This window comes from Bombina bombina, chromosome 10, assembly GCF_027579735.1.
Source record: "Bombina bombina isolate aBomBom1 chromosome 10, aBomBom1.pri, whole genome shotgun sequence".
Classification (NCBI taxonomy): Eukaryota; Metazoa; Chordata; class Amphibia; order Anura; family Bombinatoridae; genus Bombina; species Bombina bombina.
Genome location: NC_069508.1, coordinates 3,651,775 through 3,677,408, shown reverse-complemented (window position 1 = coordinate 3,677,408; position 25,634 = coordinate 3,651,775). Strand labels below are relative to the sequence as shown.

Below are 25,634 nucleotides of genomic sequence, written 5' to 3'. Positions count from 1 at the left end.
GGCAGGATCTTCTGAACCAGATAGATCCGCATCAGAAAAGGATAAATCAGCATGTTGCCGGTCATTTGAAATTTCATCAACTTTATGAGAAGTTTTAAAAGACCTTTTAAGTTTATTAGAAGGTGGGATGGCAGACAAAGCCTTCTGAATAGAATCAGAAATAAATTCTTTTAAATTTACAGGTATATCTGGTGCATTAGATGTTGAGGGAACAGCAACAGGTAATGAACTACTACTGATGGATACATTCTCTGCATGTAAATGTTTATCATGACAACTATTACAAACCACAGCAGGAGATATAACCTCCACAAGTTTACAACAAATGCACTTAGCTTTGGTAGAACTGTTATCCTGCAGCAGGGTTCCAACAGTGATTTCTGAGACAGGATCAGATTAAGACATCTTGCAAATGTAAGAGAAAAAAACAACATATAAAGCAAAATTATCAATTTCCTTATATGGCAGTTTCAGGAATGGGAAAAAATGCAAACAGCATAGCCCTCTGATAGAGAAAAAAGGCAAGAGGCATATAGGAATGGGGTCTTAAAAAATGAAAATATTTGGCGCCAAGTATGACGCACAACAAACAGAAAAATATTTTTTGGCGCCAAAAACGTCCGGAAATGACACACTCGCGTCACAGAAGATGCAACCTTGTGAAGGACTCGGCGTCGTCTAAGACGCTGGAAATGACGAATTTGTGGCAACGAACGTAACTTCGCGCCAAAAAATCTCGCTCCAAGAGTAACGCAATAAACGTTGGCATTTTGCGCCCTCACGAGCCTAATTCTGCCCACGAATTTAAAAGACAGTCAATTTGAAAAAGAGACTATACCCCAGGTAAGAAATACATTTTTCCTAAAAAAAGCATTTCCCAGATATGAAACAGACAGTCTGCAAAATTAAATATACTGAAAACCTGAATCATGGCAAATATAAGTACAATACATATATTTAGAACTTTATATACTGTAAATACATAAAGTTCCAAACCATAGCTGACAGTGTCTTAAGTAACCAAAAGATACCCATCCACATATAGCAGATAGTCAAACCAGTACTGAAACGGTTATCAGTAGAGGTAATGGAATATGAGAGTATATCGTCGATCTGAAAAGGGAGGTAGGAGATGAATCTCTACAACCGATAACAGAGAACCTATGAAATAGATCTCCCGTTAGGAAAAACATTGCATTCAATAGGTGATACTCCCTTCACATCCCTCTGACATTCACTGTACTCTGAGAGGAATCTGGCTTCAAAATGCTGAGAAGCGCATATGAACGTAGAAAACTTACTTCATCACCTCCATAGGAGGCAAAGTTTGTAAAACTGAATTGTGGGTGTGGTGAGGGGTGTATTTATAGGCATTTTGAGGTTTGGGAAACTTTGCCCCTACTGGTAGGATTGTATATCCCATACGTCACTAGCTCATGGACTCTTGCCAATTACACAAAATAAATATTTAAATATCACTTAAGTTTTCTTAAAGTATACACATTTTCGTTTATCCACTAGGTGGCAGTATTTAAGGCACTGTGTCAGTAATGTTTGTTAAGCATGAATAAGGGCTAAGTGTCAGCCCGAAATGTTGCTTTTATTTAAAAGGACCCTGCATTGTGAAATAAAAGGAAATTTATTCTTACCTGATAAATTTATTTCTTTTACAATATGACGAGTCCACGGATTTCATCCTTACTTATGGGATTACGCCTCCTGGTCAGCAGGAGGAGGCAAAGAGCACCACAGCAGAGCTGTATATATAGCTCCTCCCTTCCCTCCCACTCCAGTCATTCAACCAAAGTTAGGAAGAGAAAGGAAAAGCCAAGGTGCAGAGGTGACTGAAGTTTAACAAATATAAAAACCTGTCTGAAAATTGACAGGGCGGGCCGTGGACTCGTCATATCGTAAAAGAAATACATTTATCAGGTAAGCATAAATTTCCTTTTCTTTTACAAGATATGAATAGTCCACGGATTTCATCCTTACTTGTGGGATTCAATACCAAAGCTATAGGACACAGATGAAAGGGAGGCACAAAACAGGAACCTAAACGGATGGCAACACTGCTTGAAGAACCTTTCTCCCAAAAACAGCCTCGGACGAGGCAAAAGTATCAAATTTGGAAAATTTGGAAAAAGTGTGAAGAGATGACCAAGTTGCAGCCTTGCAACTCTGTTCAACAGAAGCATCATTCTTAAATGCCCATGAGGAAGCCACAGCCCTAGTGGATTGAGCCGTAATTCTCTCAGGAGGCTGCTGTCCAGCAGTCTCATAAGCAAGACGGATGATACTCTTTAGCCAAAAAGAAAGAGGTAGCCGTAGCTTTCTGGCCCCTACGTTTTCCAGAAAAAACAACAAATAATGAAGATGATTGACGAAAATCCTTAGTCGCCTGCAAGTAAAACTTCAGGGCATGAACCACGTCTAAGTTATGCAACAGACGCTCCTTCTTAGAAGAAGGATTAGTACACAAGGAAGGAACAACAATTTCCTGATTAATATTCTTATTAGAAACAACCTTAGGAAGGAAACCAGGTTTGGTACGTAAGACCACCTTATCAGAATGGAAAATATGATAAGGAGAATCACATTGTAAAGCTGAAAGCTCAGAAACTCTGCGAGCAGAAGAAATAGCAACCAAAAATAAAACTTTCCAAGATAACAACTTAATATCTATGGAATGCATAGGTTCAAATGGAACCTCTTGAAGAACATTAAGAACTAAATTCAAACTCCAAGGAGGAGCAATTGGTCTAAACACAGGCCTGATTCTAGTTAGAGCCTGACAAAAAGATTGAACGTCTGGAACATCTGACAGATTTTTGTGTAACAGAATAGACAAAGCAGAGCTCTGTCCCTTTAAGGAACTTGCTGACAACCCTTTTTTGGAGTGAGAAAAGATAAAATCCTGGGAATCCTAACCCTACTCCATGAGTATCCCTTGGATTTGCACCAATAAAGACATTTACGCCATATCTTATGGTAAATCTTTCTAGTAACAGGCTTACATGCCTGAATCAAGGTATCAATGACCGAATCAGAGAACCCTCGCTTAGATAAAATAAAGCGTTCAATCTCCAAGCAGTTAGCTGCAGAGAAACTAGATTCGGGTGATGGAAGGGTCCCTGAATGAGAAGGTCCTGTCTCAGTGGAAGCTTCCACGGTGGCAGAGAGGACATGTCCACCAGATCCGCATACCAAGTCCTGCACGGCCATGCAGGAGTGATAAGAATTACCAAAGCCCTCTCCTGTTTGATCCGTGCAATCATGCAGGGAAGGAGAGCAAAAGGTGGAAACACATAAGCTAGGTTGAACGACCAAGGCACTGCCAAGGCGTCTATCAGTTCGGCCTGAGGATCCCTTGACCTGGATCCGTATCTTGGGAGCTTGGCATTCTGAGACGCCATCAGATCCAATTCCGGTCTGCCCCACCTGAGAATCAGAGCGGCAAAGACCTCCGAATGGAGTTCCCATTCCCCCGGATGAAACGTCTGTCTGCTCAGAAAGTCTGCTTCCCAGTTGTCCACTCCTGGGATGTATATTGCTGAAAGATAACAAGAGTGAGCCTCCGCCCACCGAATTATCTTGGATACTTCTGTCATCGCTAAGGAACTCCTTGTTCCTCCCTGATGATTGATGTAAGCCACAGTCGTGATGTTGTCCGACTGAAAATGGATGAATTTGGCCGAAGCCAACTGAGGCCAAGCCTGAAGCGCATTGAATATCGCTCTTAACTCCAGAATAGTGATCGGAAGTAAAGACTCTGACCGAGTCCACACACCCTGAGCCTTCAGGGAATTCCAGACTGCACCCCAACCTAGTAGACTGGCATCCGTTGTCACTATCACTCATGAGGGTCTGCGGAAGCACGCCCCTTGGGACAGATGATCCTGCAACAACCACCAAAGAAGAGAGTCTCTTGTCTCCAGATCTATCTGAGGAGACAAATTTGCATAATCTCCATTCCACTGCCTGAGCATGCTCAGTTGTAGAGGTCTGAGATGAAAACGAGAAAACGGAATGATGTTCATTGCCGCCACCATCAATCCAATTACCTCCATGCACTGAGCCACTGAAGGCCGAGGATTGGACTGAAGGGCTCGGCATGTATTCAGAATCTTTAACTTCCTGACCGTCAAGAAGATTTTCATGGATACGGAATCTATTAGAGTTCCCAGGAAAGGAACCCTTGTCTGTGGAATTAGTGAACTCTTTTCTAGATTCACCTTCCACCCGTGAGTCCTTAGAAAGGACAGAACCATGTCGGTATGAGACTTTGTCAGTTGATAAGACGACACCTGGATCAGAATATCGTCCAGAGAAGGCGCCACTGCAATGCCCCGCGGTCTGAGAACCGTCAGCAGAGACCCTAGAACCTTCGAGAAGATACTGGGTGCCGTGGCCAGCCCGAAGGGCAGAGCCACGAACTGAAAATGTTTGTCCAGAAAGGCAAATCTTAGGAACTGGTGATGATCTTTGTGGATAGGAATGTAAAGGTATGCATCCTTTAAATACACGGTAGTCACATATTGACCCTCCTGGATCAATGGAAGAATTGTCCGAATAGTCTCCATCTTGAAGGATGGGACTCTGAGAAACTTGTTTAGACTCTTGAGATATTAAATGGGTTGGAACGTTCCCTCTTTTTTGGGAACCACGAAAATATTTGAGTAAAACCCTGCCCCTGTTCCAGAATTGGAACGGGACAAATTACTCCCATAGTGGAGAGGTCTTTTACACAACATAAGAATGCCTCTCTTTTTATCAGGTCTACAGACAATCGTGAAAGAAGGAACCTTCCCCTTGGGAAGGAATTTTTGAACTCCAGTTGATACCCTTGAGACACGATTTCCAGTGTCCAAGGATCCTGAACGTCTCTTACCCAAGCCTGGACAAAGCGAGAAAGTCTGCCCCCTACTAGGTCCGGTCCCGGATCGGGGGCCGCCCCTTCATGCTGTCTTGGGAGCAGCAGCAGGTTTCTTGGGTTGTTTACCCTTGTTCCAAGCTTGGTTGGGTCTCCAGATGGACTTGGCTTGAGCAAAATTCCCTTCCTGTTTAGCGGAAGAGGCAGAGGGGACTCCCTTGAAATTTCGAAAGGAAGAAAAATTACTCTGTCTACCCCTCTGCTTAGAAGTCTTACCCTGAGGTAGGAGATGACCCTTACCTCCCGTAATGTCAGAAATTATCTCTTTCAAGTCAGGCCTGAATAGGGTCTTACCTTTGAAAGGAATAGATTTAGAGGACACATCCGCAGACCAAGATTTTAACCATAAGGCTCTGTGTGCTAAAATGGAAAATCCTGCATTCTTAGCCGCCAATTTGGCAATTTGGAAAGCGGCATCCGTAACAAAAGAATTTGCCAGCTTAAGGGCCTTAATTCTATCCATTATTTCTTCTAAAGAAGTCTCAGTCTTAAGAGACTCTTCTATTCTGATTCAGGAAGTGCATTACCCCAGACAGATTCGGATGTGATGTCCTTCTGATTTAAGCTTGAACACCTCAGTCTGTTGTTGAGGGAGTTTTTGCTGACTCTGGATGATTGTGACTCGATTGTGGTACCACCAGAGAAATTGTGTAAGATGGACAAATGAATAAATAGCTTTTTCAGAAGACCCTCCAACTTTTTGTCCTTAGGGTCTTTGAAAGCACAACTGTCCTCAATAGCAATAGTCGTACGCTTAGCCAGGGTAGGTATAGCTCCCTCCACCTTAGGGACCGTTTGCCAAGAATCCCGAACGGTGTTAGCTATAGGGTACATTTTCTAAAAGGTAGGGGAAGGTGAAAACGGAATACCCGGTCTTTGCCATTCCCGTGTAATAATATCCGAAATTCTCTTTGGAACCGGAAAAACATCAGAATAAGAAGGAACCTCTAAGTATTTGTCCATCTTACACAATTTCTCTGGTGGTACCACAATCGAGTCACAATCATCCAGAGTCAGCAAAAACTCCCACAAGCTTAAATCAGAAAGACATCACGTCCAAATCTGTCTGGGGTAATGCACTTCCTGAATCAGACAATTCCCCTTCAGATAGAGTCTCCCTAACTCCCACTTCAGAGCCCTGGGAGTGTACATCGGAGATCGCCATCAAACAGTCAGAAGTCGCCTGGACCACCTGGTCCGCTCTTCTACTACATTTGCCTTGCAACACCGGCAACTTAGACAAAACTTCTGTAAGAGTAGATGACATAACTGCCGCCATATCCTGCAGAGTAATTGAGGTGGACACAGTTGATGGCGCCTGAGCGGGTGTTAAAGGCTGTGACGCTTGGGGAGAAAGTAGCTGCATACCCTGAGTCTCATCAAGCTGAGAAGCATCCTTAGAGCTATTTCCATTAAAGAAAATTTGTTCTTTAAACTGTAGAGCCCTCTCAGTACAGGAGGGACAAAATGTAAGAGGGGGTTCCACATTGGCAGCTAAGCACATAGAACAAGTCTGTTCCAGTAGGTCAGCCATGTTAAACAGAAAAACAAGAGCAATATTGGTTGTGTCAGATGTATGAAATAAAAAAAAAAGTACTGTATCTTTAACATTTAAAAAAAGGTACTGTGCCTTTACATTTTAAAACGACATGAATTTTCACTGCAAATGTGAAACGATATAAGATTTCTACGATAACAGCCAATGTGTCCCTCAAAACAAACTATTGTCTCAAAAATAAAGGTATAATGAACCCTTTTTACACAATCTTTCTCCAGCGTCAGCCTGCTTATAAGTGTTACCGTTTCTGACCCCTTAACGAAAACCGGATCATATAAGTACACCAACCCACTGTATATTATATAAATGGTATAAGAAGGGAAACAGATAGGGGAATAAAACTTTATTATGCAAGTTAGTTACCCTACTTGTGTTGCAGCAGCTAACGTCCAGTCTGTTCTGAGCTACACTCTCCCCAGAAAACAAAAAGACTGTACATACCGTAGTGCTGATCTGAACCTGTCCCACACGAAGAAGAGGTCTCTTTACATCACCTCCTGTAGGTCTGTGGGGACAAATAGGGCCTTATGTGACATCTTATAAGACCATCAGCAGGGCAGCACAAGCATGAGGAGTGAAGTGATAATGTAGAAAACTCCTCAGTTCCCATTGCTGAAACTTCTGATGCTCCACCCTGAGAAAAATAGTACTCACTAGCACCATTTGAAAATAATAAACTCTTAATTGAAGAATCTAAACTAACACCTCACTTTACCTCTTCCTATCACTAACACAGGCAAAGAGAATGACTGGAGTGGGAGGGAAGGGAGGAGCTATTTAACAGCTCTGCTGTGGTGCTCTTTGCCTCCTCCTGCTGACCAGGAGGCATAATCCCATAAGTAAGGATGAAATCAGTGGACTCATCATATCTTGTAAAAGAAAGGTCTTTTTATTATATTAGCAGCTGGAGGAATTTTTTTCCTCTGAACATATGGCAGCCTACAGGTTCTAGAAGTTGGCACCAAGAGCAATTGCCAGGAAAGACGCCAGCAGAAACTACCCCTTTAATTCCATACATAGTGATGAGGCCCTTTAGTAAAAATAATCAATGTCTTGTAAAGATTAACACATTGACTTGTTTTGTTGTGTGACATCAGATGACAACTTTACCTGGAATACACATCTGGGGGACGTCCTTGCTGTAAAATGAGGTTTTGGGGTCTCTGAATGCAGTTCGGGATACAGCCACAACAGACTGATGTGTATGTGGGCAATGCCGAGTCACAGCAACTATATCTTCATCCACCTGGTCAACATACACCTGAAACAAGAGAGAAATTGGTGCTGGGATATCACATGATACAAAGAAAAGGCGTCAGGGTGGGACGTACGTGACAACACATGTGATGCACAGGCGGCTCCTACTCTCTGCAATGTTACCTGAAGAAATCCCCGGGCTGCCAGTTCCTGGTGAAGTGTATTAAGGGCTTTTTTTCCTGCGATGATGCCACTGTGTTCATTCACCTCTCCAGGACACTGATCTGTTAAATTAGGGTTCCACTTGGTATAAAACCTCTCTTCAGATACCACAGAGATCTGCAAGTAAAATGTAATCAATGCTCAGCCTGTGGCAGTAATACTTGCACACCAGGGGGTGACAACGAGAATCTCTAGAGGGCATCTATAATGTACACAGGTCACGGCACAAGTGGGGTCAGTATGGAGAGATCAGCAGTATAGATCAGAACAAGTTTACAGACCTGATGTGCCACCATCTCATCATATCCGCGGGTGCTCCCAGTGGCGCAGCAAGCCATGGACACAATGGCAGAACTAGGAAGAGAATCGAACGCAGATCGGTGCTGTGAAGTGGAACAGAAGTTAACATTATTTAAAGACATTATTATCATAGATTAGCATTGAACTTAACTTATGTACTGAAACAGCCCTTATCCAACATAGCATGAAAAAATGACACTCCTAGCCCTCGGACTGCACCCATAGTCTGATGTCAACCACAGTGACCTCACACACAGCCTGTACTCACCAATAGTCTGATGTCACCCACAGTAACCTCACACACAGCCTGTACTCACCCATGGTCTGATGTCACCCACAGTAACCTCACACACAGTCTGTACTCACCCATAGTCTGATGTCACCCACAGTAACCTCACACACAGTCTGTACTCACCCATAGTCTGATGTCACCCACAGTAACCTCACACAGTCTGTACTCACCCATAGTCTGATGTCACCCACAGTAACCTCACACACAGTCTGTACTCACCCATAGTCTGATGTCACCCACAGTAACCTCACACACAGCCTGTACTCACCAATAGTCTGATGTCACCCACAGTAACCTCACACACAGCCTGTACTCACCCATGGTCTGATGTCACCCACAGTAACCTCACACACAGTCTGTACTCACCCATAGTCTGATGTCACCCACAGTAACCTCACACACAGTCTGTACTCACCCATAGTCTGATGTCACCCACAGTAACCTCACACAGTCTGTACTCACCCATAGTCTGATGTCACCCACAGTAACCTCACACACAGTCTGTACTCACCCATAGTCTGATGTCACCCACAGTAACCTCACACACAGTCTGTACTCACCCATAGTCTGATGTCACCCACAGTAACCTCACACACAGTCTGTACTCACCCATAGTCTGATGTCACCCACAGTAACCTCACACACAGTCTGTACTCACCCATAGTCTGATGTCACCCACAGTAACCTCACACACAGTCTGTACTCATGCATAGTCTGATGTCACCTACAGTAACCTCACACACAGTCTGTACTCACACATAGTCTGATGTCACCCACAGTAACCTCACACACAGTCTGTACTCACCAATAGTCTGATGTCACCCACAGTAACCTCACACACAGTCTGTACTCACCCATAGTCTGATGTCACCCACAGTAACCTCACACACAGTCTGTACTCACCCATAGTCTGATGTCACCCACAGTAATCTCACACACAGTCTGTACTCACCAATAGTCTGATGTCACCCACAGTAACCTCACACACAGTCTATACTCACCCATAGTCTGATGTCACCCACAGTAACCTCACACACAGTCTGTACTCACCCATAGTCTGATGTCACCCACAGTAACCTCACACACAGTCTGTACTCACCCATAGTCTGATGTCACCCACAGTAACCTCACACACAGTCTGTACTCACCCATAGTCTGATGTCACCCACAGTAACCTCACACACAGTCTGTACTCACCCATAGTCTGATGTCACCCACAGTAACCTCACACACAGTCTGTACTCATGCATAGTCTGATGTCACCTACAGTAACCTCACACACAGTCTGTACTCACACATAGTCTGATGTCACCCCACAGTAACCTCACACACAGTCTGTACTCACCAATAGTCTGATGTCACCCACAGTAACCTCACACACAGTCTGTACTCACCCATAGTCTGATGTCACCCACAGTAACCTCACACACAGTCTGTACTCACCCATAGTCTGATGTCACCCACAGTAATCTCACACACAGTCTGTACTCACCAATAGTCTGATGTCAACCACAGTAACCTCACACACAGTCTGTACTCACGCATAGTCTGATGTCACCTACAGTAACCTCACACACAGTCTGTACTCACCCATAGTCTGATGTCACCCACAGTAACCTCACACACAGTCTGTACTCACCCATAGTCTGATGTCACCCACAGTAACCTCACACACAGTCTGTACTCACCCATAGTCTGATGTCACCCACAGTAACCTCACACACAGTCTGTACTCACCCATAGTCTGATGTTACCCACAGTAACCTCACACACAGTCTATACTCACGCATAGTCTGATGTCACCTACAGTAACCTCACACACAGTCTGTACTCACCCATAGTCTGATGTCACCTACAGTAACCTCACACACAGTCTGTACTCACCCATAGTCTGATGTCACCCACAGTAACCTCACACACAGTCTGTACTCACCCATAGTCTGATGTCACCCACAGTAACCTCACACACAGTCTGTACTCACGCATAGTCTGATGTTACCCACAGTAACCTCACACACAGTCTGTACTCACCCATAGTCTGATGTCACCCACAGTAACCTCACACAGTCTGTACTCACCCATAGTCTGATGTCACCCACAGTAACCTCACACACAGTCTGTACTCACCCATAGTCTGATGTCACCCACAGTAACCTCACACAGTCTGTACTCACCCATAGTCTGATGTCACCCACAGTAACCTCACACACAGCCTGTACTCACCCATAGTCTGATGTCACCCACAGTAACCTCACACACAGTCTATACTCACCCATAGTCTGATGTCACCCACAGTAACCTCACACACAGTCTGTACTCACCCATAGTCTGATGTCACCCACAGTAACCTCACACACAGTCTGTACTCACCCATAGTCTGATGTTACCCACAGTAACCTCACACACAGTCTGTACTCACGCATAGTCTGATGTCACCCACAGTAACCTCACACACAGTCTGTACTCACCCATAGTCTGATGTTACCCACAGTAACCTCACACACAGTCTGTACTCACCCATAGTCTGATGTCACCCACAGTAACCTCACACACAGTCTGTACTCACCCATAGTCTGATGTCACCCACAGTAACCTCACACACAGTCTGTACTCACGCATAGTCTGATGTCACCTACAGTAACCTCACACACAGTCTGTACTCACCCATAGTCTGATGTTACCCACAGTAACCTCACACACAGTCTGTACTCACCCATAGTCTGATGTCACCCACAGTAACCTCACACACAGTCTGTACTCACCCATAGTCTGATGTCACCCACAGTAACCTCACACACAGTCTGTACTCACGCATAGTCTGATGTCACCTACAGTAACCTCACACACAGTCTGTACTCACCCATAGTCTGATGTTACCCACAGTAACCTCACACACAGTCTGTACTCACGCATAGTCTGATGTCACCCACAGTAACCTCACACACAGTCTGTACTCACGCATAGTCTGATGTCACCTACAGTAACCTCACACACAGTCTGTACTCACGCATAGTCTGATGTCACCTACAGTAACCTCACACACAGTCTGTACTCACGCATAGTCTGATGTCACCCACAGTAACCTCACACACAGTCTGTACTCACGCATAGTCTGATGTCACCTACAGTAACCTCACACACAGTCTGTACTCATGCATAGTCTGATGTCACCCACAGTAACCTCACACACAGTCTGTACTCACCCATAGTCTGATGTCACCCACAGTAACCTCACACACAGTCTGTACTCACGCATAGTCTGATGTTACCCACAGTAACCTCACACACAGTCTGTACTCACCCATAGTCTGATGTCACCCACAGTAACCTCACACACAGTCTGTACTCACGCATAGTCTGATGTCACCCACAGTAACCTCACACACAGTCTGTACTCACGCATAGTCTGATGTTACCCACAGTAACCTCACACACAGTCTGTACTCACGCATAGTCTGATGTTACCCACAGTAACCTCACACACAGTCTGTACTCACGCATAGTCTGATGTCACCCACAGTAACCTCACACACAGTCTGTACTCACGCATAGTCTGATGTCACCTACAGTAACCTCACACACAGTCTGTACTCACCCATAGTCTGATGTCACCCACCGTAACCTCACACACAGTCTGTACTCACGCATAGTCTGATGTCACCTACAGTAACCTCACACACAGTCTGTACTCACCCATAGTCTGATGTCACCCACAGTAACCTCACACACAGTCTGTACTCACCCATAGTCTGATGTCACCCACAGTAACCTCACACACAGTCTGTACTCACGCATAGTCTGATGTCACCCACAGTAACCTCACACACAGTCTGTACTCACGCATAGTCTGATGTCACCCACAGTAACCTCACACACAGTCTGTACTCACACATAGTCTGATGTCACCCACAGTAACCTCACACACAGTCTGTACTCACCCATAGTCTGATGTCACCCACAGTAACCTCACACACAGTCTGTACTCACCCATAGTCTGATGTTACCCACAGTAACCTCACACACAGTCTGTACTCACCCATAGTCTGATGTCACCCACAGTAACCTCACACACAGTCTATACTCACCCATGGTCTGATGTCACCCACAGTAACCTCACACACAGTCTGTACTCACACATAGTCTGATGTCACCCACAGTAACCTCACACACAGTCTGTACTCACCCATAGTCTGATGTCACCCACAGTAACCTCACACACAGTCTATACTCACCCATGGTCTGATGTCACCCACAGTAACCTCACACACAGTCTATACTCACGCATAGTCTGATGTCACCCACAGTAACCTCACACACAGTCTGTACTCACACATAGTCTGATGTCACCCACAGTAACCTCACACACAGTCTGTACTCACCCATAGTCTGATGTCACCCACAGTAACCTCACACACAGTCTGTACTCACCCATAGTCTGATGTCACCCACAGTAACCTCACACACAGTCTGTACTCACCCATAGTCTGATGTCACCCACAGTAACCTCACACACAGTCTGTACTCACCCATAGTCTGATGTCACCCACAGTAACCTCACACACAGCCTGTACTCACGCATAGTCTGATGTCACCCACAGTAACCTCACACACAGTCTGTACTCACGCATAGTCTGATGTCACCTACAGTAACCTCACACACAGTCTGTACTCACCCATAGTCTGATGTCACCCACAGTAACCTCACACACAGTCTGTACTCACCCATAGTCTGATGTCACCCACAGTAACCTCACACACAGTCTGTACTCACGCATAGTCTGATGTCACCCACAGTAACCTCACACACAGTCTGTACTCACGCATAGTCTGATGTCACCCACAGTAACCTCACACACAGTCTATACTCACCCATAGTCTGATGTCACCCACAGTAACCTCACACACAGTCTATACTCACCCATAGTCTGATGTCACCCACAGTAACCTCACACACAGTCTGTACTCACGCATAGTCTGATGTCACCCACAGTCTGTACTCACCCATAGTCTGATGTCACCCACAGTAACCTCACACACAGTCTGTACTCACCCATAGTCTGATGTCACCCACAGTAACCTCACACACAGCCTGTACTCACGCATAGTCTGATGTCACCCACAGTAACCTCACACACAGTCTGTACTCACGCATAGTCTGATGTCACCCACAGTAACCTCACACACAGTCTGTACTCACGCATAGTCTGATGTCACCCACAGTAACCTCACACAGTCTGTACTCACCCATACAGGCCCATTTATCAAGCTCCGTATGGAGCTTGAAGGGCCGTGTTTCTGGCGAGTCTTCAGACTCGCCAGAAACACAAGTTATGAAGCAGCGGTCTAAAGACCGCTGCTTCATAACCCTGTCCGCCTGCTCTGAGCAGGCGGACAGGAACCGCCGGAAATCAACCCGATCGAATATGATTGGTGCAATGTTAAATGTGGAGAGCGTATTGCTCTCCGCATTTAGCGAGGTCTTGCGGACCTGATCCGCAGTGTCGGATCAGGTCCGCAAGCCCTTTGATAAATGGGCCCCATAGTCTGATGTCACCCACAGTAACCTCACACACAGTCTGTACTCACGCATAGTCTGATGTCACCTACAGTAACCTCACACACAGTCTGTACTCACGCATAGTCTGATGTCACCCACAGTAACCTCACACACAGTCTGTACTCACCCATAGTCTGATGTCACCCACAGTAACCTCACACAGTCTGTACTCACCCATAGTCTGATGTCACCCACAGTAACCTCACACACAGTCTGTACTCACCCATAGTCTGATGTCACCCACAGTAACCTCACACACAGTCTGTACTCACCCATAGTCTGATGTCACTCACAGTAACCTCACACACAGCCTGTACTCACCCATAGTCTGATGTCACCCACAGTAACCTCACACAGTCTGTACTCACCCATAGTCTGATGTCACCCACAGTAACCTCACACACAGTCTGTACTCACCCATAGTCTGATGTCACCCACAGTAACCTCACACACAGTCTGTACTCACCCATAGTCTGATGTCACCCACAGTAACCTCACACACAGTCTGTACTCACCCATAGTCTGATGTCACCCACAGTAACCTCACACACAGTCTGTACTCACCCATAGTCTGATGTCACCCACAGTAACCTCACACACAGTCTGTACTCACCCATAGTCTGATGTCACCCACAGTAACCTCACACACAGTCTGTACTCACCCATAGTCTGATGTCACCCACAGTAACCTCACACACAGTCTGTACTCACGCATAGTCTGATGTCACCTACAGTAACCTCACACAGTCTGTACTCACCCATAGTCTGATGTCACCCACAGTAACCTCACACACAGTCTATACTCACCCATAGTCTGATGTCACCCACAGTAACCTCACACACAGTCTGTACTCACCCATAGTCTGATGTCACCCACAGTAACCTCACACACAGTCTATACTCACCCATAGTCTGATGTCACCCACAGTAACCTCACACACAGTCTATACTCACCCATAGTCTGATGTCACCCACAGTAACCTCACACACAGTCTGTACTCACCCATAGTCTGATGTCACCCACAGTAACCTCACACACAGTCTATACTCACCCATAGTCTGATGTCACCCACAGTAACCTCACACACAGTCTATACTCACCCATAGTCTGATGTCACCCACAGTAACCTCACACACAGTCTGTACTCACCCATAGTCTGATGTCACCCACAGTAACCTCACACACAGTCTGTACTCACCCATAGTCTGATGTCACCCACAGTAACCTCACACACAGTCTGTACTCATGCATAGTCTGATGTCACCCACAGTAACCTCACACACAGCCTGTACTCACGCATAGTCTGATGTCACCCACAGTAACCTCACACACAGTCTGTACTCACCCATAGTCTGATGTCACCCACAGTAACCTCACACACAGTCTGTACTCACCCATAGTCTGATGTCACCCACAGTAACCTCACACACAGTCTGTACTCACCCATAGTCTGATGTCACCCACAGTAACCTCACACACAGTCTGTACTCACCCATAGTCTGATGTCACCCACAGTAACCTCACACACAGTCTGTACTCACGCATAGTCTGATGTCACCTACAGTAACCTCACACAGTCTGTACTCACCCATAGTCTGATGTCACCCACAGTAACCTCACACACAGTCTGTACTCACCCATAGTCTGATGTCACCCACAGTAACCTCACACACAGCCTGTACTCACGCATAGTCTGATGTCACCCACAGTAACCTCACACACAGTCTGTACTCACGCATAGTCTGATGTCACCCACAGTAACCTCACACACAGTCTGTACTCACCCATAGTCTGATGTCACCCACAGTAACCTCACACACAGTCTGTACTCACCCATAGTCTGATGTCACCCACAGTAACCTCACACACAGTCTGTACTCACCCATAGTCTGATGTCACCCACAGTAACCTCACACACAGTCTATACTCACCCATAGTCTGATGTCACCCACAGTAACCTCACACACAGTCTGTACTCACCCATAGTCTGATGTCACCCACAGTAACCTCACACACAGTCTATACTCACCCATAGTCTGATGTCACCCACAGTAACCTCACACACAGTCTGTACTCACCCATAGTCTGATGTCACCCACAGTAACCTCACACAGTCTGTACTCACGCATAGTCTGATGTCACCCACAGTAACCTCACACACAGTCTGTACTCACCCATAGTCTGATGTCACCCACAGTAACCTCACACACAGTCTATACTCACCCATAGTCTGATGTTACCCACAATAATCTACACTGTACCCACCCATACCTTGACACCACCTATATAGCCTGTACCTACAGATAGCCCGATGCCAACAACAGTGACCTCCTGTACCCTCCACCCATAGAGACAATAGCTAAACCTTAGACCACCCAAACCAACTTGGGCATGTACAGTTGCAGAGCATCTCACCATGATGGGGCTCTCGTTGTCATGTGTAACATCCATAAACAGAGCATGGGCAATGCCAGGAACCAGAGGTCGAAGGCAGGGCTGTACAAAGGAACCCACTGGCTCACCTCCATATCTGTACACCAGTCGGCCCTCCTCATGACTGTTATATGCACTCATGGCCTCTGTGAGACAAAAACAGCTGGTGACAGGATGACCTACATGGTTTGTATAATAGTGTAATGTATCTATATCACACACTATAAGAGTATGACAGTGTGTAGCAGATACTATAAGTGTGTGACAGTGTGTAGCAGATACTATAAGCGTGTGACAGTGTGTAGCAGATACTATAAGCGTGTGACAGTGTGTAGCAGATATTATAAGCGTGTGACAGTGTGTAGCAGATACTATAAGTGTGTGACAGTGTGTGACAGTGTGTAGCAGATACTATAAGCGTGTGACAGTGTGTAGCAGATACTATAAGCGTGTGACAGTGTGTAGCAGATACTATAAGCGTGTGACAGTGTGTAGCAGATACTATAAGCGTGTGACAGTGTGTAGCAGATACTATAAGCGTGTGACAGTGTGTAGCAGATACTATAAGTGTGTGACAGTGTGTAGCAGATACTATAAGTGTGTGACATTGTGTAGCAGATATTATAAGTGTGTGACAGTGTGTAGCAGATACTATAAGTGTGTGACAGTGTGTAGCAGATACTATAAGCGTGTGACAGTGTGTGACAGTGTGTGATAGTGTGTAGCAGATACTATAAGTGTGTGACAGTGTGTGACAGTGTGTAGCAGATACTATAAGTGTGTGACAGTGTGTAGCAGATACTATACAGTGTGTAGCAGATACTATAAGCGTGTGACAGTGTGTAGCAGATACTATAAGTGTGTGACAGTGTGTAGCAGATACTATAAGCGTGTGACAGTGTGTAGCAGATACTATAAGTGTGTGACAGTGTGTAGCAGATACTATAAGTGTGTGACATTGTGTAGCAGATACTATAAGCGTGTGACAGTATGTAGCAGATATTATAAGTGTGTGACAGTGTGTAGCAGATATTATAAGCGTGTGACAGTGTGTAGCAGATACTATAAGCGTATGACAGTGTGTAGCAGATACTATAAGTGTGTGACATTGTGTAGCAGATACTATAAGCGTGACAGTGTGTAGCAGATACTATAAGCGTGTGACAGTGTGTAGCAGATACTATAAGTGTGTGACAGTGTGTAGCAGATACTATAAGTGTGTGACAGTGTGTAGCAGATACTATAAGCGTGTGACAGTGTGTAGCAGATACTATAAGCGTATGACAGTGTGTAGCAGATACTATAAGTGTGTGACATTGTGTAGCAGATACTATAAGTGTGTGACATTGTGTAGCAGATACTATAAGTGTGTAGCAGATTCTATAAGTGTGTGACAGTGTGTGACAGTGTATAGCAGATACTATAAGCATGTGACATTGTGTAGCAGATACTATAAGTGTGTGACATTGTGTAGCAGATACTATAAGTGTGTAGCAGATTCTATAAGTGTGTGACAGTGTGTGACAGTGTGTAGCAGATACTATAAGCGTGTGACAGTGTGTAGCAGATACTATAAGCGTGTGACAGTGTGTAGCAGATACTATAAGCGTATGACAGTGTGTAGCAGATACTATAAGTGTGTGACATTGTGTAGCAGATACTATAAGTGTGACATTGTGTAGCAGATACTATAAGTGTGTAGCAGATTCTATAAGTGTGTGACATTGTGTAGCAGATACTATAAGTGTGTAGCAGATTCTATAAGTGTGTGACAGTGTGTAGCAGATACTATAAGTGTGTGACATTGTGTAGCAGATACTATAAGTGTGTAGCAGATTCTATAAGTGTGTGACAGTGTGTAGCAGATACTATAAGCGTGTGACAGTGTGTAGCAGATACTATAAGCGTGTGACAGTGTGTAGTAGATACTATAAGTGTGTGACAGTGTGTAGCATATTCTATAAGCGTGTGACATTGTGTAGCAGATACTATAAGCGTGTGACAGTGTGTAGCAGATACTATAAGCGTGTGACAGTGTGTAGCAGATACTATAAGTGTGTGACAGTGTGTAGCAGATTCTATAAGTGTGTGACAGTGTGTAGCAGATACTATAAGCGTGTGACAGTGTGTAGTAGATACTATAAGTGTGTGACAGTGTGTAGCATATTCTATAAGCGTGTGACATTGTGTAGCAGATACTATAAGCGTGTGACAGTGTGTAGCAGATACTATAAGCGTGTGACAGTGTGTAGCAGATACTATAAGTGTGTGACAGTGTGTAGCAGATTCTATAAGTGTGTGACAGTGTGTAGCAGATACTATAAGTGTGTGACAGTGTGTAGCAGATACTATAAGTGTGTGACAGTGTGTAGCAGATACTATAAGTGTGTGACAGTGTGTAGCAGATACTATAAGTGTGTGACAGTGTGTGACAGTGTGTAGCAGATACTATAAGTGTGTGACAGTGTGTAGCAGATACTATAAGTGTGTGACAGTGTGTAGCAGATACTATAAGCGTATGACAGTGTGTAGCAGATACTATAAGTGTGTGACAGTGTGTAGCAGATACTATAAGTGTGTGACAGTGTGTAGCAGATACTATAAGTGTGTGACAGTGTGTAGCAGATACTATAAGCGTATGACAGTGTGTAGCAGATACTATAAGCGTATGACAGTGTGTAGCAGATACTATAAGCGTGTGACAGTGTGTAGCAGATACTATAAGCGTGACACAGTGTGTAGCAGATACTATAAGTGTGTGACAGTGTGTAGCAGATTCTATAAGTGTAAGACAGTGTGTAGCAGATACTATAAGTGTGTGACAGTGTGTAGCAGATACTATAAGCGTGTGACAGTGTGTAGTTCATGTAATTTGCTCCTGTCCAGTACTGTGCAGAGAGCGTACTAGTAGCAGCACAAACCTCGTATGAGTGAGTTAATCCCCAGCCTTGTGACAAACACGTTGTCCAGCTCCTCGCTCCCAGTGAACAGCTCGGCAACAACATACAAATCCGGCCGCAGGCGTCTAGCCGAATCAAGCAAGTACTGCAAACAGCACAGCCAGGGAGTTGTGGGAGAGAGGGGAGGGCAAGAGGAAAACAAAGAGTGCGAGAGGGAGAGACAAGGAGAGGGAGAGACACGAGGAGTGCGAGAGGGAGAGACAAGGAGAGGGAGAGACACGAGGAGTGCGAGAGGGAGAGACAAGGAGAGGGAGAGACACGAGGAGTGCGAGAGGGAGAGACAAGGAGTGGACGAGAGAGGACAAGAGAGAGAGAGAGGACGAGAGAGAGAGAGAGAGAGAGATAGGACAAGAGAGAGAGAGAGAGAGAGATAGGACAAGAGAGAGAGAGAGAGATAGGACAAGAGAGAGAGAGAGAGATAGGACAAGAGAGAGAGAGAGAGAGAGAGAGAGAGAGATAGGACAGAGAGAGAGAGAGAGAGAGAGATAGGACAGAAAGAGAGAGAGAGAGAGATAGGACAGAGAGACAAAAGAGAGAGAGAGATAGGACAAGAGAGAGAGAGGAGAGAGAGAGAAGTGAGAGAGAGAGAGAGAGAGGAGAGAGAGTGAGGGACGAGGCGAGAGAGAGAGAGAGAGAGATAGGACAAGAGAGAGAGAGAGAGAGAGAAGACAAGAGAGAGAGAGTAGGACAAGAGAGAGAGAGACAAGAGAGAGAGAGAGAGGACAAGAGAGAGAGAGAGAGGACAAGAGAGAGAGAGAGAGGACAAGAGAGAGAGAGAGAGAGGACAAGAGAGGAGAGAGAGAGGACAAGAGAGAGAGAGAGAGGACAAGAGAGAGAGAGAGAGAGGACAAGAGAGAGAGAGAGAGGACAAGAGAGAGAGAGAGAGGACAAGAGAGAGAGGACAGAGAGAGAGAGAGAGAGAGAGAGAGAGAGAGAGGACAAGAGAGAGAGAGAGAGAGAGAGGGCAAGAGAGAGAGGGAGACGAGAGAGAGGGAGACGAGAGAGAGGGAGACGAGAGAGGGGAGACGAGAGAGAGAGAGGACGAGAGAGAGAGAGGACGAGAGAGAGAGAGGACGAGAGAGAGGGAGGACGAGAGAGAGGGAGGACGAGAGAGAGGAGGACGAGAGAGAGGGAAGGACGAGAGAGAGAGGGAGGACGAGAGAGGGAGGACGAGAGAGAGAGGGAGGACGAGAGAGAGAGAGGGAGGACGAGAGAGAGAGGGAGGACGAGAGAGAGAGGGAGGACGAGAGAGAGAGGGAGGCATGACGATGAGAGGAGAGTGAGGGAGGACGAGAGAGAGAGGGGAGGGGCGAGAGAGAGAGGGAGGGCGAGAGAGAGAGGGAGGGCGAGAGAGGAGAGGTAGGGAGCGAGAGAGAGAGAGAGCGGCGAAGAGGAGAGAGAGAGGAGGAGAGAGATAGGCGGGCGAGAGAGAGGAGAGAGCGGGGCGAGAGGAGAGAGAGGGCAAGAGAGAGGACGAGAGAGTGAGGACAGAGAGAGAGAGAGAGTGGGCGAGAGAGGATGAGGGGCGAGGGAGGGCAAAAGAGATAGAGGGCGAGAGAGACAAAGAGGGCGAGAGAGACAAAGAGGGCGAGAGAGACAAAGAGGGCGAGAGAGACAAAGAGGGCGAGAGAGACAAAGAGGGCGAGAGAGACAAAGAGGGCGAGAGACACAAAGAGGGCGAGAGACACAAAGAGGGCGAGAGACACAAAGAGGGCGAGAGACAAGGAGTGATAGAGATAAGGGTAAGAGAGAAAAGGGTAGAAGAAGAGGGATGAGCACAGGGGGATTAGCACAGGGAGGGGTAAGCACAGGGTTACAGGGAGAGAAAGCTTCGGTTAGTGTCAGCTAAAGGCAGCAGCCCCATCACACAGTACCTCGTATGAGGCTGGTGATCCCCAGACGGTTGACAAACACATTGTCTATATATTCGCTGCCAGTGAAGAGCTCAGCGATCACATAAAGATTAGGCCTGACCGACCGTGCGGCAGTCAGCATCTCCTACAGACACAAAGGGCTGTTTATAAAGTGTGGACACACCCTACATACACTCACATGCACACTCACATGCCCTCACATACACAAGTACACACATGTGCGCGCACACACACTACATGCACACACTCACGTGCACACAAACTCACACACTCATGTGCACACTAACATGCAAACACACTCATGTGCACACTCACTCATGCACACACTCACTCATGCACACACTCACGTGCACACAAACTCACACACTCATGTGCACACTCACGTGTACACACACTCACATGCACTAAAGGATTTAAAGAGGATTAGGAAGAAGCAAAATAGGAAACAGGGGAACATTGGCACGTACAATTTCTATAAAGAAAACACAGTGATCCCCAGGGGTTTGCATCTAAAATTATTTCCCTCCTTCAGTGATTTCAAACCGGAGCTCAAACTTAAGTGGGAAAGTGCACTTACGGAGTGCTCATTGAAATTAATGGGGTACCTGACCGAACTCACAGAGATTAATGGGGTACCTGACCGAACTCACAGAGACTAATGGGGTACCTGACTGAACTCACAGAGATTGATGGGGTACCTGACTGAACTCACAGAGATTAATGGGGTACCTGACCGAACTCACAGAGATTAATGGGGTACCTGACTGAACTCACAGAGATTGATGGGGTACCTGACCGAACTCAAGAGATTAATGGGGTACCTGACCGAACTCAAGAGATTAATGGGGTACCTGACCGAACTCAAGAGATTAATGGGGTACCTGACTGAACTCACAGAGATTAATGGGGTACCTGACAAACTCAAGAGATTAATGGGGTACCTGTCCGAACACAGAGATTAATGGGGTACCTGACCGAACTCACAGAGATTAATGGGGTACCTGACTGAACTCACAGAGATTAATGGGGTACCTGACCGAACTCAAGAGATCAATGGGGTACCTGACCGAACACAGAGATTAATGGGGTACCTGACCGAACACAGAGATTAATGGGGTGCCTGGCCAAACTCAAGAGATTAATGGGGTACCTGACCGAACTCAAGAGATTAATGGGGTACCTGACCAAACTCACAGAGATTAATGGGGTACCTGACAAACTCAAGAGATTAATGGGGTACCTGACCGAACTCACAGAGATTAATGGGGTACCTGACCGAACACACAGATTAATGGGGAAATTTCTAAGTCGAGTGATGATTTGAAAAAATATGAATTGGGTGGAACTTCCGGTGGCGACCATGACAGGTTGCTTAATTGTTAGCTGCTAAAGGCTTCTTTATCAATCTAACCACAATCAGCTCTTATATTCACCATCACTTGGTTATACATAACATAAGAGATCCAGCTGAAGGAGCCCTTCAATTTGAACAAACTACTTTTCTGATCAAAGCCAGCTTCAGTTCACCGGAGACTTTCTGAGGCCGGCGGAGCGCCTTTGGGCCTCTGTCGTTAAGATTAAGAAGTACCTTGAGAGTACTGATCCTGCCCACCTACCAGAGTAATGCTGTAAGAACTTTCCCTAACTTGTCTAAATATATCCTAAGGCAAACTGGTTATGGAGACTGCAACATTTATCTAGGAAGAGCTGCGCCGTTTATTGGACGGGTACCTTATTTCCTTTGAGGAGACGCTAAGGAGCTGGTTTGTGTAAACGACCATACCTCAAAGAAAATCAATTTGCCGGAACCCACTCCTATACAGCAGGGGAGTGGTGGCGCTTTGGGGCCCCAGCGCTCGCCGCTTACCTATGCTGGATACCTAAATGACCAAGAGTCCGGTTCAGTGAAGCGCTGGTGCCATGAGTCGTACCGCCTTTGAGCAAACGCAGAAAGGTTTGAAGCTCAGACCTACAAGGATCCCAGGAGGTGTCCTAATCATGAAGAGGGGAAGTGTGTTGCAGCAGATGCTAGCCTCAATGGGACTCATCACAACGCAGCCTTGGCATCGACTAGTTACAATCTCACTATCAATCCTGCTGCACGCTACTACCACTCTCTACCCTGATGTGCTGCATCCGAACTGGGACCCTGGTGGCTAATTCTCTGCTGGACATGACAGGGGACGTTTAGTTTCAGCCACGGATACGAACAGGTAAAAATTAACTGTGTATGCCTGGAGCAATTACAGCTTCAAGTCATATCATCGCACATCATTTTACATGAGCTGTTTGAGCTCTTATGCATCTCTGCCTTACTGGGAGTCTTTAGATATATTCAACCGCATGGCACTTAGGATGGGACTGCTTACCATAGTCGCACTGCCCCCTTGTTTCCAGAAGCTACTTTGCTTCTGTATGCTAGGGACTGAAAATGGTCTTTGGTTTACGCGTGCACTGTGAGATTTTGTTTGAATACAACTAACTAGGCTCAGTTCTGTTATATCATATGCACACATAATCGTCATATTAGATAACAATATCAGTTGTGTGTTATGCTGTAAGAGACATTGTTTCTAATATATATTATAATAGTCATTTCGACCTAAACCCTAAAGGGTGTAAATTAGACGTATTTTACCCTATCCAGTAAAAAAGCTTTGTTCAAGAGGTCTCAAATAACAATAGCCTGGCAGGTAACCCTGGAAGCAATAACCTAGGAGTAGCATTTATACTGTTACACAACTTTGCTACTACAGAAATTACTGCATATGGCTTTCTATATTTGTCTATATTTGATATTATATTTGCTTGCAAAGAATATATTATATAGCATACGATAGCGGTAATTTCTTTATCCTTATGACCCCCCTTAATGTCCTGGAAGATACTATTTCACTGTTTTATGTTTATAAGGCACAAGAATGACATACTTCTCACAACTTATAGACTTCCCATATATATTCAAAAGTTTAATTGATACCTCATCTCATTCTGCACAACGCACTCCACTAAATAGCATACGTTTGGTGTAACGGATTGTCCCCATCTATAATGCAAGCAATTGAGTGTATTGTTGGTTTCTAGGTCTACGCTAAAACGGGATACATGATACTGTATTATTACCATTAGTACAGCTGCTTTAGTAATCTTTTAATGATAATCAGTCCATCAGTTCGCAATCCACATGTCAATACACAGCTCCGTTACACCAGGCATCCTACCCATGAGGATGTAAGTAGATATGCTTTTTACATATATGGGTATATTGTAATGTAGTTATGCTCGTTGTGTGTGCTCACTAGATGTAAATGTATACCGTACATAAGTCGTTGCAGGCTGATATAGAACAGTATGCTCGTGTGTGCTCACTAGATGTAAATGTATAGCGTACATAAGCCGTTGCAGGCTGATATAGAACAGTATGCTGTTGTGTGTGCTCACTAGATGTAAATGTATAGCGTACATAAGCCGTTGCAGGCTGATATAGAACAGTATGCTGTTGTGTGTGCTCACTAGATGTAAATGTATAGCGTACATAAGCCGTTGCAGGCTGATATAGAACAGTATGCTCGTGTGAGCTCACTAGATGTAAATGTATAGCGTACATAAGCCGTTGCAGGCTGATATAGAACAGTATGCTCGTGTGTGTGCTCACTAGATGTAAATGTATAGCGTACATAAGCCGTTGCAGGCTGATATAGAACAGTATGCTCGTGTGTGTGCTCACTAGATGTAAATGTATAGCGTACATAAGCCGTTGCAGGCTGATATAGAACAGTATGCTCGTGTGTGCTCACTAGATGTAAATGTATAGCGTACATAAGTCGTTGCAGGCTGATATAGAACAGTATGCTGTTGTGTGTGCTCACTAGATGTAAATGTATAGCGTACATAAGTCGTTGCAGGCTGATATAGAACAGTATGCTCGTGTGTGCTCACTAGATGTAAATGTATAGCGTACATAAGCCGTGGCAGGCTGATATAGAACAGTATGCTGTTGTGTGTGCTCACTAGATGTAAATGTATAGCGTACATAAGCCGTTGCAGGCTGATATAGAACAGTATGCTCGTGTGTGCTCACTAGATGTAAATGTATAGCGTACATAAGTCGTTGCAGGCTGATATAGAACAGTATGCTCGTGTGTGCTCACTAGATGTAAATGTATAGCGTACATAAGCCGTTGCAGGCTGATATAGAACAGTATGCTCGTGTGTGCTCACTAGATGTAAATGTATAGCGTACATAAGTCGTTGCAGGCTGATATAGAACAGTATGCTGTTGTGTGTGCTCACTAGATGTAAATGTATAG

The 25,634-nt window shown here is 45.4% G+C and overlaps 1 protein-coding gene across 2 annotated transcripts in view; it reads right to left on the bottom strand.

Annotated features, from left to right (window-relative positions):
- The window catches only part of AGL (amylo-alpha-1, 6-glucosidase, 4-alpha-glucanotransferase), a 397,512-nt gene that overhangs the window by 228,463 nt on the left and 143,415 nt on the right, over nt 1–25,634 (bottom strand). Inside the window, exons 11-15 of one of the 2 annotated variants that reach the window (XM_053693718.1) lie at nt 21,325–21,448; nt 16,473–16,636; nt 8,189–8,290; nt 7,869–8,024; nt 7,599–7,749 (exon numbers count right to left, since the gene is read on the bottom strand). In XM_053693718.1, the coding sequence (XP_053549693.1) occupies nt 7,599–7,749; nt 7,869–8,024; nt 8,189–8,290; nt 16,473–16,636; nt 21,325–21,448 (697 nt within the window). Of the gene's footprint in view, nt 1–7,598; nt 7,750–7,868; nt 8,025–8,188; nt 8,291–16,472; nt 16,637–19,411; nt 19,536–21,324; nt 21,449–25,634 lie in introns of both variants that reach the window. The other variant, XM_053693717.1, reaches the window with a different exon arrangement.